Source organism: Aquarana catesbeiana, linkage group LG05, assembly GCF_042186555.1.
Source record: "Aquarana catesbeiana isolate 2022-GZ linkage group LG05, ASM4218655v1, whole genome shotgun sequence".
Classification (NCBI taxonomy): Eukaryota; Metazoa; Chordata; class Amphibia; order Anura; family Ranidae; genus Aquarana; species Aquarana catesbeiana.
In genome coordinates this window covers 108044927-108065162 of record NC_133328.1, presented here as the reverse complement: position 1 = coordinate 108065162, position 20236 = coordinate 108044927, and the positions used below count along the sequence as shown (strand labels likewise).

At 42.6% G+C, this 20236-nt stretch overlaps 1 protein-coding gene across 3 annotated transcripts in view; it reads left to right on the top strand.

The window, feature by feature from the left end:
• The window catches only part of ABCB5 (ATP binding cassette subfamily B member 5), an 82437-nt gene extending 62637 nt beyond the window's left edge, over positions 1 to 19800 (top strand). For 2 of the 3 annotated variants that reach the window (XM_073630047.1, XM_073630048.1), the window contains 6 exons: positions 1959 to 2099; positions 6717 to 6873; positions 6975 to 7172; positions 12028 to 12234; positions 14202 to 14348; positions 16361 to 19799. In XM_073630047.1, the coding sequence (XP_073486148.1) occupies positions 1959 to 2099; positions 6717 to 6873; positions 6975 to 7172; positions 12028 to 12234; positions 14202 to 14348; positions 16361 to 16558 (1048 nt within the window). In that variant the 3' untranslated portion in view covers positions 16559 to 19799. Of the gene's footprint in view, positions 1 to 1958; positions 2100 to 6716; positions 6874 to 6974; positions 7173 to 12027; positions 12235 to 14201; positions 14349 to 16360 lie in introns of all 3 variants that reach the window. The other variant, XM_073630046.1, reaches the window with a different exon arrangement.
• The last annotated feature ends 436 nt before the right edge of the window (positions 19801 to 20236 follow it).

The window sequence follows — 20236 nt, the reverse complement described above, 5'->3', positions numbered from 1 at the left end:
GCAGTCTCTGATTGTCTCCTGCAGTATGTCCGCAGTCTCTGATTGTCTCCTGCAGTATGTCCGCAGTCTCTGATTGTCTCCTGCAGTATGTCCGCAGTCTCTGATTGTCTCCTGCAGCATGTCCGCAGTCTCTGATTGTCTCCTGCAGCATGTCCGCAGTCTCTGATTGTCTCCTGCAGTATGTCCACAGTCTCTGATTGTCTCCTGCAGTATGTCCGCAGTCTCTGATTGTCTCCTGCAGTATGTCCGCAGTCTTTGGTAATCTCCTGCAGTATGTCCGCAGTCTCTGATTGTCTCCTGCAGTATGTCCGCAGTCTCTGAACCTCTCCTGTAGTATGTGTATTAATGTGCCCCTTTACTTGCTCAATTATTTGGGATTGCTCCACTGCTCAGTGAGAGGTAATGATGTGCATGAACCTCTAGCAACCAATCAGCAAACAGTAGTGATCTGCTTTAATCTCTAGCAACCAATCAGTAAGTGCTAATGATGTGCTGTAACCCCTAGCAACCAATTAGTGAGCGCTAATAATGTACATTAACCTCTAGCAACCAATCGGCAAGCAGAAATTATGTGTTGTAACCTCTAGAAACCAGCCATTGAGCAGTAATGATAGGCTGTAACCTCTGGCAAACAATTGCAATCGCTGCGTGATCTGCTGCATTTAACTGATTTTGAGTCTACCTGCTATTTTTTGTATGTCTCAGAATGGAGGGGGGGCCCCAAGAAAATGTTTGCCCAGGGCCCAATCAAAACTAAAGACGGCCCTGGGAAAAGGTAGTTGAACTGTTCTGTTGAAACTAAACCACGGTCAGGTAGACCAACTAAAATTTCAGCCACAACTGCCAGGAAAATTGTTTGGGATGCAAAGAAAACCTGGCACAGTCATTTGGAGTGATGAGACCAAAATTGAGCTTTTTGGCCACAACCATAAAAGCTACATTTGGAGAGGAGTCAACAAGGCCAATGATGAAAGGTACACCATTCGGATCGCTGGATTGCTGATGTTTTGGGGATGTGTGAGCTACAAAGGCACAGGAAATTTGGTCAAAATGGATGGTAAGATGAATGCAGTATGTTATAAAAAAATACTGGAGGAACATTTACATTCATCAGCCAGGAAGCTGCGCATGGGACGTACTTGGACATTCCAACACGACAATGATCCAAAACACAAGGCCAAGTCCACCTGTCATTGGCTACAGCAGAATAAAGTGAAGGTTCTGGAGTGGCCATCTCAATCTCATGACCTCCATATCATTGAGCCACTCTGGGGAGATCTCAAACATGCAGTTCATGCAAGACAGCCCAAGAATTTACAGGAACTGGAGGCTTTTTGCCAAGAGGAATGGGCAGCTTTATGATCTGAGAAGATAAAGAGCCTCATCCACAAATACCACAAAAGACTTCATGCTGCCATTGATATTAAAGGGGGCAATACACGGTATTAAGAACTGGGGTATGTAAACTTTTGATCAGGGTAATTTGGGTAGTTTCTGTTGCCATTATGATTTAAAAAGAGTAAACACAGTTGATTGATAATAAATGGCTTCAGCCAAACACTAACCATGAGTAAAAGAAAAGTTTTTGTGTTATCATTCATATTCTCTGAAAAATGGCCAAGAAATCATAAATTCTGCCAGGGTATGTAAACTTATAAGCACAACTGTACATTCTGAACTGGGCAATCCTCTTGTTTCTGGTGTTCTTTTTAATTAGAAACTGCAAAGTCAGATGATACCTCGGGTCAACAGGTTTGATAACAATCCACTGCACAATGCCGATCCTTTGCAACAGACTTTATGCAAACCCATTATGCTAATGAATACTGAGTAACTGAGTGAAACTATTACAGCTGTCTGAAATTTCCTTTGACAAAGATTTGTGTTTTTTCTTTCATTTCCTTTTCCTTTCTCCAAATCAAATTTTTATGTTTGATTTTTAAACTGATATATTTTAGGAACTCTCAGCGTAAAGCTCAAGTGTATGGCATCTGTTTTGCGTTCAGTCAGTCATTCATACATTTTACCTATGCTATAAGTTACCGCTTTGGAGCATTTTTGATAGAAGTTAACAGGATGACTCCAGAAGACTTATTTCTGTAAGTATCTTATTTTTTTTAAATAAATTGCACTATTAACTTATTGCTTATGCTAGATTTCACCTGCAGGAAAAAAGTAAGTCATGTAAACTAATATAGTGTACATCTTTGAGAAGCTACATTTGAATGTTTATGTGATCAGATCAATGAAGTGTTCCAACCTTTCCCTTAAACCAGGGGTCTCCTAACTTTCTAAACAAAGGGCCGGTTTACTGTCCTTCAGACGTTAGGGGGGCCGAACTGTGGCCATTGGGAGTAAAAATTGTCCTGGCATCAGTGGGAGTAAACAACACATTGGTATTGGTTGTTGGTATTAGGGAGAGGAATAGTGCCCTATCGATGGTGTCAATGGAAGAAACAGTGCCCCATTGTTCATCGTTGGTGTCAATTTGAGGAATAGTGCCCCATCATTGGTGTTCATGGTAGGAATAGTGCCCCATCATTGGTATCAGAGGTAGGAATAGTGCCCCATCATTGATGTTAGAGGTACAGTAGGAATAGTGCCCCATCATTGGTGTCAGTGGGAGGAATAGCACCCCATCATTGTTAGTCGGAGAAATAGTGCCCCATCTTTGGTGTCAGTGGAGGAATAGTGCCCCATTTTTGGTGTCAGTAGTAGAAATAGTGCCCCATCATTGGTGTCAGTGGGAGGAGTGCCCCATCATTTGAGTCAGAGGGAGGAATAGTGCCCCATCATTGGTATCAGTGGAAAGAATAGTACCCCATTGTTGGTATCCGTGGAAGAAATTGTGCCCCATGGTTGGTATCGGTGGAAGGAATAGTGCCCCAAGGGCTGTATAAAGGCAAGCAATGGGCCACGTTCGCCCCCCGGGCAACAGTTTGGAGACCACTGCCTTAATCTCCTGGGATTTCCAAAATACCACTAATATATTAACATATGCTCCCTTGCTGTTAGATTTTACAGAGTGATTGGATGTGTAAGGTTTGCATAAGTGGATTCTTCTCAAGCTGGCATGTTGCCAGGAATAGTAGACACTGGGATACTTTTTATAACTTGTCTGGCTAGCCATTCCTCCTATGTGTCTACATAAGAACATGAAATTGTCACTTGAGAGTACCAAAAATGTTTGTCATCTTTTGTCTATTGCTATTGGTACTTTAAAGCCCAGATGAACTTTTAATTTAAATCAGCTAAATACAGTGTAGGGCGGGGGTTGGCAACCCATCGATCGCGGTCCACCTGTCGACCGCCTGCAGGTGACAGGTAGACCGCAAAAAAGTTCCTGCGCCGCCAATTCTTGCCTTCTAGGTGCTGGTCCTTTCTTTTCTCCCAGCCTCCTTCGTGGCTCCGCCGCGCTTCTATGTCCCGGTCTCTCTCTCCCTCCAGCCTCCTCTGTGGCTCCGCCGCACTTCTATGACCCGGTCCCGGTCTCTCTCTCCCTCCCGCCTCCGCCGCTGTCATCAGTGAACGGCTGAGACCTGGAGGAAGCACAACTCAGGACAGAGGGGAGGGGGAGGAGCCGGCCAAATAAACTTTTTAAGTTAAACTGCTGGTGATTGGTTGCTAGGACACAGGGTGGTCCTAAGCAACCAATCACCAGCTTGCTAATATGAAATCTGACTCTGCCAACTCCCGCCCTCTGTACAGAACTGTGCTGCTATGGGAGGGAAGGGGGGCCAGAGGTTACTGCTATAAGGGAATGGGGGTGCAGAAGACATCACTGTGTGTGTGGGGGGGGGATGATGTGAAGGGGAAGAGGACAATGTTGTGGGCAAGGTCACCCCATAGCAGTGTCCTCTACCACCCCCCACCCCCTTGAACCCTGCATTCTAAGCCTAATACACTCCCTAACCCTGAATTCTGAGCACAACGCATTCCTGATCCCTGAATTCTGAGCGCAATGCACTACTGATCCCTGCATTCTGAGCGTAACGCACTCCTGATCCCTGCATTCTGAGTACAACGCACTATTGAACCTTGCATTCTGAGCGCAACACACTCCTGAACCCTGCATTCTGAGTGCAACGCACTCCTGAACCCTGCATTCTGAGTGCAACGCACTCCCGATCCCTGCATTCTGAGTGCAACGCACTCCTGATCCCTGCATTCTGAGCGCAACACACTCCGGAACTCTGCATTCTGAGCGCAACGCACTCCGGAACCCTGCATTCTGAGCGCAACGCACTCGAACCCTGCATTCTGAGCGCAACGCACTCGAACCCTGCATTCTGAGCGCAATGCACTCCGGAACCCTGCATTCTGAGCGCAACGCACTCCGGAACCCTGCATTCTGAGCGCAACGCACTCCGGAACCCTGCATTCTGAGCGCAACGCACTCCGGAACCCTGCATTCTGAGCGCAACGCACTCCGGAACCCTGCATTCTGAGCGCAACGCACTCCGGAACCCTGCATTCTGAGCGCAACGCACTCCGGAACCCTGCATTCTGAGCGCAACGCACTCCGGAACCCTGCATTCTGAGCGCAACGCACTCCGGAACCCTGCATTCTGAGCGCAACGCACTCCAGAACCCTGCATTCTGAGCGCAACGCACTCCGGAACCCTGCATTCTGAGCGCAACGCACTCCGGAACCCTGCATTATGAGCGTAATACACTCCTTAACCCTGCATTCTGAGCATAATACACTTCTGATCCCTGCATTCTGAGCGTAATACACTCCTTAACCCTGCATTCTGAGTGCAGCGTACTCATGATCCCTGCATTCTGAGCGTAATGCACTGGTGAACCCTGCATTCTGAACATAATACACACCTTAACCCTGCATTCTGAGTGCAGCGCACTCATGATGCCTGCCTTTTGAGCATAAAGCACTGGTGAACCCAGCATTCTGAAAATAATACACTACTCAACCTTGCATTCTGAGGGCAGCGCACTCATGATCCCTGCATTCTGAGCGTAATGCACTGGTGAACCCTGCTTTCTGAGCATAATGCACTCCTTAACCCTGCATTCTGAGCACAGCGCACTCATGATCCCTGCATTCCGAGTGTAATGCACTGGTGAACCCTGCATTCTCTGCATAAGGCACTCTATTGCCCCGTACACACGGTCGGATTCTCCGACTGAAAATGTGTAATAGGACCTTGTTGTCGGAAATTCCGACCGTGTGTAGGCTCCATCACACATTTTCCATCGGATTTTCCGACACACAAAGTTTGAGAGCAGGCTATAAAATTTTCCGACAACAAAATCTGTTGTCGGAAATTCCGATCGTGTGTACACAAATCCGACGGACAAAGTTCCACGCATGCTCAAAATAAATAAAGAGATGAAAGCTATTGGCCACTGCCCCGTTTATAGTCCCGACGTACGTGTTTTACGTCACCGCGTTCAGAACGATCGGATTTTCTGACAACTTTGTGTGACCGTGTGTATGCAAGACAAGTTTGAGCCAACATCTGTCTGAAAAAATCCTAGGATTTTGTTGTCGGAATGTCCGAACAAAGTCCGACCGTGTGTACGGGGCATTAAACTCTGCACTCTTATGTAATACTTAAAATATTTTTACCTCAGAACAAAAATAAAATATCAAAAAAAAGAAAGGTTGGTCTTACTTTCTTTTTTTTTGGGGGGGGGGGGGGGGGGGGAGGGGGTGGCAGTGATCTTTGACTTTATTAGTGTTGTTAAAGTAGATCTTCATCTCTCGAAGGTTGCCTACCCCTGGTCTAGGGTCATGAAAACAAATGGTGTACAAAGTTCAATTGGGCTTTGAGGCAATAAAGATCATAACTCAAAACATTGCTAAAGAGAACCTGTGGCCAGGATAAAGACATTCAATATTTACATTCTTGAACCCCAAATGGACTTTAAAACAAGCCGTCACTGATCTATGTAGCTGCAGGCACTCTGAATCATCAATGTTTACAGCATAAGGGCTTAACATTTCAGCTAACCCTGCTCCCCTCCTCCCCCATCCGAGAGCTTGTGCTCTGTGTTTATATTGAAGTTTGGAAAGTTGCATAGTCACTGCTGGGAAGGGTAAGCTCAGACTTGGAAAATGTTAGTGCTTCTGCTGGTAAATTGCAGCTGGTGAGGCCTTGTTTTAAAGCACATTTGCTGCATGTTAAGAAAATGTAAATGCTTAACTGTCTATAGTCTGGCCACAGAGGCAATGAAAAGTTACTGTATCTAGCAGGTGCTGGTAGTGGGTATAAATCACGTGGCATCTAGTAAGGTACAGAATGATTTCAAATGCCATAACTCAAGAAGATCAAAAGAAATATGTATCATTCTAACAATGTTTATACTAAAAGCACGGGAATAGAGATTATATCAGGGGACAAAATGTGAAGGTTAATGTTTGAAAATCTAGTCCAGTTATGATCCAATAGATTTCCCCTTATTGCCAGTTCTGTCTAACACTCAATAAATAGACAAAAAGGGAGGAGAAATCTCCCACAGGGTGTATTAAACAGTTGACAAAAATTCTAACCACACTGACCAAAACAAAAAAATAATAGTTTTGTTTGGAGCAGGGTTTCCACACTGGACCACCAAGAGTCAGATCAGGCAACCTGATCCATCACTGATTGGTCCTCCTAATAACGTTAAAAGCATCAGTGATCTGGTCATCCTTTACTGTCCTATCCAACATTGCCTCTCATTTAACTATGCATACTAAACTTTCTTTACAGTGTGTTCTCTCTCCTGGCATATGGTGCGATAACCGTAGGACAGACATTGTCATTCGCTCCTGACTATGCTAAAGCCAAGTCAGCAGCTTCCCATCTATTTGCATTGTTCAATAGTCAGCCAGCTATTGACAGCTACAGTGAACAAGGGCAAAAACTGGTAAGTCATGTAGCTGAAAAAAAGGAAAACAATTCTTATTCATGACTGTTCTAATAATCTAAGAAACCGTATTGTCTTACAATTTCTTTTGTTACTAACAGGAAAAATGTCAAGGAAACTTAGAACTGCATAAAGTCACCTTTAATTATCCATCACGTCCAGATGTGCCAGTGCTCCAAGAATTATCAATCAAAATAACCAGTGGAAAAACTGTGGCATTTGTGGGCAGCAGTGGCTGTGGGAAAAGCACTTCTGTTCAGCTCCTACAGAGATTCTACGATCCCCTCCAGGGGGCAGTGGTGAGACTTGTGGCTACTATCGTTTTCTGAAATACACTCCTCTGACAGGTTTTATTTGTCAGAAATGCTTGTCTCTAGAAAAGTGCACTTTAGCCCTTACAAATCCTATACCTAGACCTGACAAAATGTTTATATCTTAGCTTAGCCTTTCTGTTTAATGCCAGTACATAAATCATATTATTGTGCAGGGTACTGAAAAAGGATACGAGTGTACCTTGCTTATTAAGGAAAAAAAGGAATGAACTGAAATCTTATTACCTTAGTCTTCTCGAGATTCCATGTTGATAGATTTGGGTATTGAAAACAAGCTAAAATTACAAAGGTCCACTAAATTCTCCCAAACAAAAACATGTCTCTAATGTTAAGGCTCCCAATAACACTTAAAGGTACTCTCCAGTTCTGTCTGCTAAGACCTTCAGATCTTCCTTGGTTGCATAGCTGTACTGCATCAGTCTATCTCACTACTTTTTGTTAATATGGTGATAGTGGAACTCACCTGCTCGTGATTCTGGAACACACACTAATGCTAATACTAAAACATTGATCATGACCACCAATCATATTCACACCTGTCTTGGAAGTTGAATTTAATTCTTGAGAGAAATTTTCACAACAAAGGCTTTAGGAAATATGCTCCTACTGACCCTTATGGGTCAGTAGGACGCTTGTGCATGCAGTGGATTACAGAGAACACAGGTAAAACACAGGTTTACTTAAAGGCAAGTTTTATTTATTACATGGTGCCCCTCCCCCATCTCCTGGTATTTTAATGCTGCTGCTGCAAAAAAAAAACACCTATGGAAAATAAGTTAGAATCTATGCTTATCTTACCTGTAGCGTTTGCCCATAATGCGTAGGTGAAAGCAAGTTAAAAAAAATATTGATCCCTTACCCACAGCTTTTGCCCACAGTGTCTAGGTAAAAGCAAGTTGGAAAATATTACCTTACTCCCAGCTTCTGCTCATAGCGTCTAGGTGAGGTTAATGTCATGATCCTTTCGTCAAAATCCTGTGAATGCTGAGGTTATTAACAAGTCCCAGGATTTTGTCAGAAGGATTGTAACTTCACTCTCTACAGTGCAGAAGTCGGGTAAGGTAAGTGTACTTTCTGACTTTTTTCCCACAGGTGCTTTGTTTCTATAGTTCCCTCCCCCCTCTCACACACACACACACACACACACACACACACACTTAAAGGGGTTGTAAAGGTTTGTGTTTTTTCACCTTAATGCATCCTATGTATTAAGGTGGAAAAACACCTGTCAGTGACCGGCCCCCCAGCCCCTCTCCCCCATTTTACTTACCTGACCCCTCGAACTTGACCCACGGGGACACGCTGTCTCTCTCTGCCCGGGGTTCTCGGCTGTTGATTGGATAGATTGATAACAGCGCAGCCATTGGCTCCTGCTGCTTTCAATCAAATCCAATGACGCAAGCATCAGGGGGCGGGGCGAGTCCTGCATTCAGCCTCTGTGGATGCCGAATGCTGGACTTGGGAGCGCTTCCACAAGGTAACCCCCCGGGAGAGCGCTTCTCCCAGGGGGTTATCTGATGTGGGGAGGAGCCGCGAGAGCCACCGAGGGACCCCAGAAAAGCAGCTTTGGGGCCACTCTGTGCAAAACGAGCTGCATAGTGGAGGTAAGAATGACATGTTTGTTATTTAAGAAAAAAAAAATGAACCTTTAGTGTCATTTTAACCTAAAATGATGCCTAAACTCTTAAGTCAACTTAGGCCTCAACCCTAAATCATTAACCTGATCTTAAAACTTAACCCTCACCTTATCCCTAATAATTAGCCTAGCCACTAAAGTAAAATCATGATGGTATATCCTCTAAAGCAGGGGTGCCCAACCAGTGGCTCGTGGAGCCCTCTGATGTGGCCCACGACCTTCTGCTCTGGGCTGGCAAGCCCAGATCCCGGATTGCCGACCCACCATCCAAGAGCATCAGTGCTGTGAATGAAGCCAGCACTAGAGAAAGCAAGTGGATGCGGAGCAGAGCCGTATAAGCAGATGCTTCCTGTATAGCACCGACTCCTGCCACAGGGAGAGTGATACCAATTGCACTCTGCCTGGGAAAGCAACAGCCGGAGATACCTGAATGGAAGACTGTTATTAAAGTTAAGTTTATTTCTAAAATCACAGTGTATATATGGGCATATCTGATCTGCAGTGGTTACTGGGCTGCGTTCAAACTAATCCACAAGTGCACTCGCAGGTTACCTGCATTGAGCCATAGACTTCTGTTATTACCTGCGGGTTTGGTGTGCTTTCTGAAAGTGCACTACACCTGCAGGAAAGCTACAGGTGCCCTGCGCTGCACCTGCAGTGTGAGTAAACCACAGCTCATCAATGTGATGCCTTAGGACCCTTTTACACTATCGGTCCGACCCAATTGGACCCTCCATTCAGCTCTATGAAACAACAGATGTAAACAGACTTGTGCCCATTTACACCCACTTACCTCCAATCTAATCCACTAAAAAAAGCAAAAGGAGATCTGTCTCCTTCCATCTGGGCAGATAGGATTGGAGGGCCCATAGAATAGAGCGGGCTGTGTCTGTGTCAGCCCTGCATATGTGGAGTGGACATGGACCTGTCATCCGCACACTCCACTCATTGTGGCCCGCGATTGGTTACCAAGTCGCTTAAGTGGCCCTTGCTCTTCAAATATTTTTGGCACCCCTACTCTAAAGCCATATTTAAACTCAGCACTAATTGTTCAACAACCCCCTTACCCCTGACCCTACTAACCTAACCCCTAAACAATTTCCTAATACTGAAACCACATCTTCATTATACTTCCCTAATCCTGCACCGGGCATCCTTTCATTGCCTTTTCTCATAAATCAGAAATGTCATCTGACTGTATGTAAATTGTAGCCTCATAAAAAGGCCCATTCTTCTAGGATGTTAATAGTCTATGTCATACAACTTTTTATGTAACTATTAAAAGAAAATGAGGAGTTCTAGGAAAAAAATCTACTGAAACAGTTAATGGAGCAGAGTACATAATGGAAAGGGAGCAGCTCTTCTTATTTTCAGAAGGTTAAGTAAGAATTGTAAAGTTTATTTGATCGTATTCCATGTACGTATTTAGCACTTCCAGTGGCTAACTGCTGTTTACAGAATATGCTGTCCAGAGATTATGATTTGTACAGGGCTGGCGCTCCCGCTAGGTAAACTAGGCAGCCGCCTAGGGCGCACTGCTGCCTAGGGGCACGGCTGCTGACTTCACCTGTAGCCTGGCCGGGGAACACGAGGGGCTGATAAATGCCTGGCGGGCACAGCTGAGGAGGCGGAGGACAGTGGGGAAAGGATCATAAGGAGCCAGACAAGGCAGGCACAGCTGAGGAGGCAGAAGAGGATAGTGGTAAGAGAATCATGGGGAGCCAGACGAGGCGGGCACAGCTGAGGAGGTGGAGGAGGATAGTAGGGAGAGGATCATGGGGAGCCGGACAAGGCGGGCACAGCTGGAGAGGCAGGCACCATCAGGTCTCCGGTCGTGGAAACTCCCCTGTCTGGTGAGTCTGCTCTGACCCTGTTCCCTTTTGTTCCCTTTTGTAGTCACTTGCACCCTAACAAGACTGGTCTTGCCTAGGGCGCAAAATAGTCAAGCATTGACCCTGTATAACCAGATGAAAAAAGTCCATTGCCCTTCCATAGCCTTGTTCAGGGATCTATAGGGAGATTATACACCATCATTGTACTGAGCTGCTAAGCACAAAACACAATGAGAAAAGATGTCATAATTCACATGCACATTATATAATCAATCAGTACAGTAGCAAGATTTTATGTTTATATACCAGGGGTCTACAAACTTTTTAAACAAAGGGCCAGTTTATTGTCCTTCAGACTTTAGAGGGGCTGGACTGTGTCCATCGGGATAATTTCCTAGCATCAGTTGGAGTAAACAACACCCCATCTTTGGTGTCAGTGATAGGATTTGTGCCCTAGCTTTTGTGACATTTGGAAGAATTGTGCCCCATCGTTGGTATCACTGGGCCCCATTGTTAGAGTAATTGGGATGACCTGTGCCCCATCACTGGTAGGAATTGTGCCACATCGCTTGTGTCATTGGGAGGAATGGTTCCCCATCACTGGTGTCATTGCAAGGAATTGTGCCCCATCATTGGACACCATTGTTGGTGTCATTGGGAGGAACTGTGCCCCATTGTTGGTGTCATTGGTAGGAATTGTGCCCCTTCGTTGGTGTCAGTGAACAAAATAGTGCTGGGCGCAGTTTGGAGACCACTGTTGTATGCCATTAAAGCTGAACTTCAGCTTTATTTGCCAAATAATTTGTATTTCTGTCCATCCAGATTCACCCAGGGGAGGTGAGGAACCTGAGCTTTCTTTTCTGCATTTTCACTTATAGGTCTCCTCCCCACCAACATTTTGTGAGAGGGCTGTGATAGCGGCACAGTGATCAGCTCATCTCTCGGGTCATTATGTCATTCTAATCACGAATATTATCAGCAAGCTCCTTCCATAGAAGCACACCTGACTGGCTCCTTGTGCTGTTTTTCCCTCACAATTTCTGAGCTCTGCTGTGTAGGGACTGTTAGAGGCTGAAAAATACATTTGCATAAAAAATACATTTAATGATGTATACATTATTACAGAACTGCCTTACTGTGTGTCTGTTATATTTTCTTGGAGTTCAGCTTTAGAATATTTTAATAATGTCTATAGTAACATTCATGCAACAACATATTTTTTCCAGAAAATGCATTGTTTACAGATACCATTTAAGAGCTGTCTTTTAACCAGCTTTGTTTAGAATTAATCAGCACACTATATTCTATTGTTAACTTTAATACTAATAGCATACAATTTTCTTTCCATTTTTAGATGTTTGATAACGTTGATGTGAAGAAATTAAATGTACAATGGCTCCGATCTCAAATAGGCATTGTGTCCCAGGAACCTGTGCTGTTTGATTGTAGCATTGCTGAGAACATCGCCTATGGGGACAACTCCCGTGTGGTCTCCATGGAGGAAATACAGGAGGCCGCCACAGCAGCCAATATTCACTCTTTCATAGAACAACTGCCAGAGGTAAGTAATTGTGATCAGAATTGTGATATTAATAATAGTTACAAGATTTTTCTTTTATTCAAGTGATTTAAAAATGTAAAACTCAGTGTTTCAAATCACCATAGCCAACATAAGTTATAGAGGGCCCCTGTGCACAAATACTATTTGGGATCCCTTTTTACACTCCTCACTGTTAGGCAACACATATGAATGTCCTGTCAAGAGTTTGTCCATGGCAGGCTATGTGAAGTATGTTGCTGTCAGTGCATGTTGCCTGTTTATTAGAATACCCCACCAATCACTTTCCAATTGGTTTCAGTTGCAAACTTGTGGGTGAGGCTAAAAGCGACCTAGTGGGGACACTGTAGAACTGCACTCGCTAATGCCTGTATCGCAGGCATGAACTGCGGTCATGTGAAATCAACATTAGGGTGGTACTCCAGAATTATAAGTGAGCAGTACACTTGCACAGTTAGCAGCTTGTAATCTGTGGCCATACTTCTTACACCGTTAACACCAATGCACAATTTTTTTTGAGATCACCTCTCCCCAGGTGTGCAACATTTCTGAGCCGGGTACCGAGGAGCTCGTATCAGTCTGCATCAACTCAGCAGTCTTGTCACCTCACTCCCAGCGACAATGTTCTGTATGTTGCTACTGGATACAGGAAACATACTTCTCCATAGCTTCATGCTTGTTCTCCTCCCGGGACCCCACTACATTTTACTCCATGAATTCAAGCTGGATTCCTGGGTACTCTGTGCCATTTGGCCGGTCCCTCTATGTGGAGATCCAGTTGCTAATGAAGGGGCCAAGCATAACATCTCTTCACTACAAAAGTATCTGCCACCCCTGCCATGTGACCAGTTTCTTGGCTGGTTAGTAATTGATACAAATACAGCAGTCATTAGCAGCGGCAATATAGCTTCCTTAGGACAGCTCTCTGCATGTTAGACCCCTGTACTGTATTTTCTCTAACCTTTCCAGTACCCTATTGAAAGCACTGTTCTTTTGATACACCTTACATGCACTGCTTTACACACTTCCAGTGCACAGTTCTCTAAGTGCTCAAAAGTAGTGCCCCATGAGGTAATCTTACCGGCAGCAAGTAATCCACATGAGGTAGCAATAATCTATAAACAGGGTCCATTTGAGGTAGCACAAGACCATAAAGATTTACAGGCTCCATACCCCACCAGTAACCCTGATGAGGCCCCCCCCCCCCCCAAGAGGCGGTATACCTAACAGCATAACGACTAAATTTTGGCAGTCTTTCCCTAACCGACCCCCAAGGGCAATAATGAGCGCCTATTTATATGGTATGACCTCTAGGGAGGCAGTAACCTTCCAGGAAAGAGCAGAAAAACCTGGCTAGCAGCGTTACCCTTCCTTTCTCAGGAAGCTCCATCTGAGCAAGGTCAACCAAGGACACAGTGCAATAAAACTACATTGGAGCAAATGGCTTTTACACAAAAACACAGTTGAAAAACCTAAACCCTGGGCATAACATAGCAGAAGAAAAACTTTTGACACACAGAACCTTTTGGAAGTACCTGCTTACACAATAGCGTCACCAGAAACAAAAATTGAGGTGTTGTGCCTTTACAATAGGGAACTTCAGTTCTCAGTAAAGGAGGAGAAAACCTTTCTCTGCTTTTTCCACCTGGCTCTCCACCAAGCCTTTTGTGTTTATTTGCAGCAAAACATGCAGTTTGTCCATCCCTGATGCCCCAGCAATTGTCAGTGACACTGCAGATCTCAGTCTAGGAGAAATGGTATTGCTGGGTTGTATTTTTCAGATTGGGTTGGATTACCTACTACTAATAGCCTTATGTCCATGTTTGTGGAAGTGGTGGGAAAAAAAAGATTCTTACCTAACTTTGTAAAGATTTCTTAACACTGTGTCGTTTTATAGGAATTTACTCTAAAGATGCCACACTGTACCCATAAAATAAACTTCTAATACATATTTCTTATAATGTCTCTAGAAATATAACACACCAGTTGGTGGCAAGGGAACTCAGCTGTCAGGAGGTCAGAAGCAAAGAATCGCCATTGCCCGGGCACTTATACGTGCTCCGAAACTACTATTGCTTGATGAAGCCACCTCGGCACTGGACAATGAAAGTGAAAAGGTGAGAATGAAACTTAGCGATCTTTTACTTCCTTACTGGCAAAATGTAATTATACTACTTTCAATGAAGTCATGAGAATTTAGAATTTTATAAAAATGTATAGAATAGAGTATGGAATGGATAAAATTCCTGCCAATTTTTTTTCTTTTGCTGTTTGTGCAGCAGTAGGAATATTTCTGAGCACTTCCTTTTCCAGAGACACAACAGGAAGTTAGAGGAAATCTCCCAAAGTGAGGGGGGCCTCTGTCACACTTGCACCAGATTATACCTTCTTCTGAAAAATGATCTGCGGTGTATACATTTTCAAACAGCCGGTTTGCAGGCATTTAGGAGTTGATACTACCTCCTCTTTCATGGCTGTATGTTTGATCCCCAGAAGAATCTTTTTTATCCCAATTTTTGAATTTTATGATGAACTACTATGTGGTGTGGTCCTAATGGGCGAGTTTGACAGGAGCTGTGCCTGCTGAGTTTTAATTGTTGTAACTCTAAGCTCAGCATTGTGGCCGTGCCAATATATACTCACTCCTCCAGCTGCCATGTAATTTTGGAGGTAGCCAATTGAGGGGCAGTAAAAATGCAGTTCACTTGCCTGTTTTACCACCCTCTCCTTCCACCGCTGAAAATAGGTACTTAGCTTTAGACAGTTGTTCCCAGGACAGGTGTGCCCATGGGAAAATTTCCCATTACTTTTTTTTCTGGGGTCAACTTTAAAATGTTGTCTTTCCCCTTCATTTCTGTCTTGGTTAAAATTGTCATCAGGACAAAAAGTCATAAATTTCCCCAATGTTGACACAAACAGCAGTAAAAACTTGACAGAGGGCCTAACACCATCCAAACAAAAAACTTTAATATATTTCAGCTTACCAGTCCTTAAATTACATATCTACATTAGTTTTCTTTTTTGGGCTTATTTCCCTTTTTTTTTTTTTTTTTTTTTTTTTTTTACTTGATAATCCTGTGAAAAAACACATTTCCTTTTTCACAATGGTTTTGTTCACTCACTCCACTACATCTATTAAGGAGGCATAGTCGTCATCCATAAACAAAACCATATCTGGAAGTGCTTTGGATCCACAATATTAATATTTGTAAGCTCTTACTGGTATGCCAACCTTCACCATAAAATAATAAATAGTTGAATAAAAAAGTCCATCAAATGAATAAAAGCAATACAGTCAGTTTATTATTATTGAAACCATTGACAAACTATACAGCGATCAGTGCTATAAAAATGCACTGATTACTGTATAAATGTCACTGGCAGGGAAGGGGTTGACACTAGGGGGCGATCAAGGGGTTAACTGTGTTCCATATGTGTGTTTCTAACTGTGGGGGGGTGGGACTGTCTAACAGGTTTTCATACATAGCATGAACACACGATCTGTCTCCTCTCCCTTGAAAGAATCGGGATCTGTGTGTTCACACACACAGATCCCGGTTCTCTCTCTGTCACAAGCGATCGTGGGAGCCCGGTCACTCCCGCTGGGCATTCGCATCAGCTCCGGGCACACCCCTGTGCGTGCCCCTAGTGGCCAAAAGGCGAAGCGATGTAAGGTAACGTTGTCCCAGCCATGCCATTCTGCCACAGTAAAACTATGATGACTGGTCGGTAAGCGGTCAAAGAGTTAATTCATTATAAGTTATTTCATTTTTATTTCATTTTTATTTATCATACCTGTTTCTATATTCCAACCTAGACTACAAAATTATGAATTTCTGGGTGCTAATTACAAGGCTCTCTGTTAGTTTTTCTGCAGTGTGGTTATACAATACATTTTGTTTTTGATGTTGTTGTGGTTGTTGATACCTTTACAATATAATACACTAGTAAAGTGAACATTCGCTGTTTATCAAGTATGTATTTCTACCATTTGGTAAGATAAAAGGTACCATGAACAGGCAGGGAAGTTATTATCTATTTTTTCTAAATAGGTCATTTTTTAAGTCTCCAAACTAAGGTTGAAAGCTGTTACTATGTATTACTTACTTAGAATGTTTATCAAATTCAGGTTGTACAACAAGCTCTTGATCAAGCCAGGAAAGGAAGGACCTGCATCATGATCGCCCACAGACTGTCTACAGTCCAGAATGCTGATCTTATTGTCGTCATGAAGAATGGGAAGATAATTGAACATGGAACACATCAACAACTTCTGTCACATCGAGGAGCATATTTTGATCTTGTGAACGCACAAACGATAACTTAATTAGAAAAACACACAAAAGCGTGGATATAAATTAACGGTTTACTCTATAGAAGAGAAAACCCATAAAAAGGCCTTCTGAAGAGGGACTGATGCAAACCAATGCAAAGCATGAAAGTGCTGTATTGTTACATGGCTATAGATCTGGAATGAAGGGTTATTGAATACAGGATGTGTTCTGATAGATGCATGCAGCTCAGTTCAAATCTGATGCTGGGAAGCCTGAAAACTGATAAATGACTTGTCTCTGCTCAGATATTATATCGAAAAGGATATAAATGGATCTAGAAATGTGCAAAGATACAATCTGAAATGTGTGGTGTTTCTCTAGGGAGGTATCCAATCACAGCTGGTATCTCTTGATATTTAAAACTTAAAGCGGAAGTAAACCCATCCATAAAACGTACCTGAAATGTAACATTCCCATTGTTTGTGCTCTCAACCAAACTGTAAAGCCATCCAATGGCTGATGTCATAACTGATCACATGTGCAGTTGTAGATTAAACAGAGGCCAAGATGGCAGCTTCCTTGGCTCAAAATGATAGGGGGGTTTACTTACACTTTAAATGCTTTGTGAAACACTGTTTTCTAAAAGGATCCATGTGACAAAGTATACTTGACAGAGTGATGTCTCCTGACAATTATTTAGTGTAGGGACAAATTTTGCAGAAGTTGAACTAATATTTTTTAAATCATTGTTTGCTAATAGAGCTATGCAATGTGTCAAGATGTACAAAATATAATTTTTCTCACTTTTCTGCCCATTGTATTGTTTTGTTAATTGGTTGAAGATGAAAAAATTCTTGAAAAAGTTCATTACTCTGAAATACACATGGGTACTATTTCTATTAAATGCAAGTGTTATATTTTCTTTTTTTTTTTTTACTAATATTTTGTAAAGTTTTTTTTCTAAGTTGAACTAGGGAGTCCATTGAGTCTCAATATGCTCAGCCCCCTGTAACTAATCACTATAATAAGAAATAGGAAAAACTACTGTTAATAACACTATTAAATAAATAAGTGATAATAAATTACTGGGAAAAGCATATTGCTCCAGGTTTCAGTACGCCTATAACTTTCTCTGATCACCCTTGCCAGAAGGTTGAAGAGAACTAAGGCTCTGCCTGGTAGCCTTACTGCTGTATTGTGAACTTTTCAAAGGACATCATTCCTAGTTAACATTCTTCATAATACACTATTATAAACACTGTTTAAATGGTAAAATGTATAATAATACAGAAAGCACTCTAAAAAATGCTGATTGGTAAATGATATTGCAACTGCAAGCTTTTCAGTAAGTGGCTTGTAACGCAGGCTTTGTTTGAACTAGTAAGCAATCCATAGGACCCCTGGCACATACTCCTTTACCAAATCAATTTATAGGGACAACAATGTGAAAGCTCTGAGCAAAACATAAAAAATAGATTTTCTACTATATATATGCTTTTTTTTTAATATGATGGAAGTGAACTGAAATTGAGACAAAGTTGGGCAATACCAAGTTTTGTGTTTTCACTGTTATGCCTTGTACACACGGTCGGACATTGATCGTACATTCCAACAACAAAATCCATACATTTTTTCCGACGGATGTTGGTTCAAAATTGTCTTGCATACACACGGTCACACAAAGTTGTCGGAAAATCCGTTCGTTCTGAACGAGGTGACGTAAAACACGTACGTCGGGACTATAAACGGGGCAGTAGCCAATAACTTTCATCTCTTAATTCATTCTGAGCATGCGTGACACTTTGTGCGTCGGATTTGTGTACACACGATCGGAATTTCCGACAATGGATTTTGTTGTCGGAAAATTTTATAGCCTGCTCTCAAACTTTGTGTGTCGGAAATTCCGATGGAAAATGTGTGATGGAGCCTACACACGGTCGGAATTTCCGACAACAAGGTCCTATCACACATTTTCCGTTGGAAAATCCGACCGTGTGTACAGGGCATAACATAAATATGCCATTGTCATATGCCAGCATAGAGTGACATTTCAATGTGCCAAGTCTTGTAAATGTGTATGTACTATTTGAACTATTCTTTTGTTGATTTAATTTTCTATTCTTTAATGAATGCTTTCACCTTTGATATTTTATATTTAGAATAGACACATCTTGCAGAATACAGTCTTTAATGGTACCATCACTGGTCACCCTTCAGTCCTTTTTCTTACAGGTGTGTGTCTTTGGTTTTATTACATTTTTTATCATAAACAAGAAAAAGTTTTGTTAAAGTGGTCGTAAAGGCTGAACGTTCTTTACCTTCATGTGATCTATAAATGAAGGTAACAAACCTTCTGTGTGCAGCTCCCCAGCCCCCTTAATATTTACCCAAGCCCCATCTCGATCTAGCTATGTGCATGAAAGCAGCAGCTGTCCCGGATCTCTCAATCCTCACTGGCTGAGGCACAGCAGGCAGTGAGGAGGGAGCTGGGTGGGGCCGAGCCATGCTCTGTGTGTCTTATAAACACACAGAGGCGGCTCAAAAGTGAGCACTCACAAGTGCTCCCATAGCTTGCTATGGGGGTACTTGGCAAGGTGGAGGGGCCAGGAGCATCAACGGGGGGCCCAAGAAGAGGAGGCTCGGGGCTGCTTAATATTACTTTAATATTACTTTAATCTCTGAATGTCTTTTTTTAGGGCTTAGCGTCAATGGCTTAAAGGTTGAAGGTAACAATTACAAATAGCTTTGCATTATTAGAAAGTATATATACATCATTCATAATATATCATAAATGTTTTAATTTTACATATTCAATATTATTTTCTTATGCACATTTGCAAACTTCGTATAATTCAATATCTTTATATGATCTGTCTAACCAATAAAAATCTAAAGTATTCAACTGCTATATTGCTTCTTGAACAATTTTTTTGCATTAGTGCAATATAAATTCTTTCTTTTAACCCCTTTTCACTCCTGCCCCCTAGCCCTTTAAGGAATTCTAAATGGCAGGAGACAGAGGCAGGCTATCACAGCAGTCACATGATCAGAAGCTCCCAATCACAAGCATGCATAGGGAGCTTCCCGTGACATCTAATTTCAGTGCTCAGAGCACGCTGTCAGCACAGAAAAATGTTCCCCATAGATGCAAACATGTGGCCGCTCGGAATTAAAGCCCACTCACCCAACAGTTGCATATATGCATATGGTCAACAGGAACAGGTTAAAATATAAATACAGTATAAAAGAACCCAAATATGAAATTGTACATTTACAGTGGGGCAAAAAAGTATTTAGTCAGCCATCAATTGTGCAAGTTCTCCCACTTAAAAAGATGAGAGAGGCCTGTAATTGTCCTCATAGATATACCTCAACTATGTGAGACAAAATGTGGAAACAAATACAGACAATCACATTGTCTGTCTGATTTTTGAAAGAATGTATTTGCAAATTATGGTGGAAAATAAGTATTTGGTTAATATCAAAAGTTCATCTCAATACTTTGTTATATATCCTTTGTTTACAATGACAGAGGTCAAACGTTTTCACAAGTCTTCACAAGGTTGTCACACACTGTTGCTGGTATGTTGGCCCATTCCTCCATGCAGATCTCTAGAGCAGTGATGTTTTGGGGCTGTCGCTGGGCAACACGGACTTTCAACTCCCTCCAAAGGTTTTCTATGGGGTTGAGATCTGAAGACTGGCTAGGCCACTCCAGGACCTTGAAATGC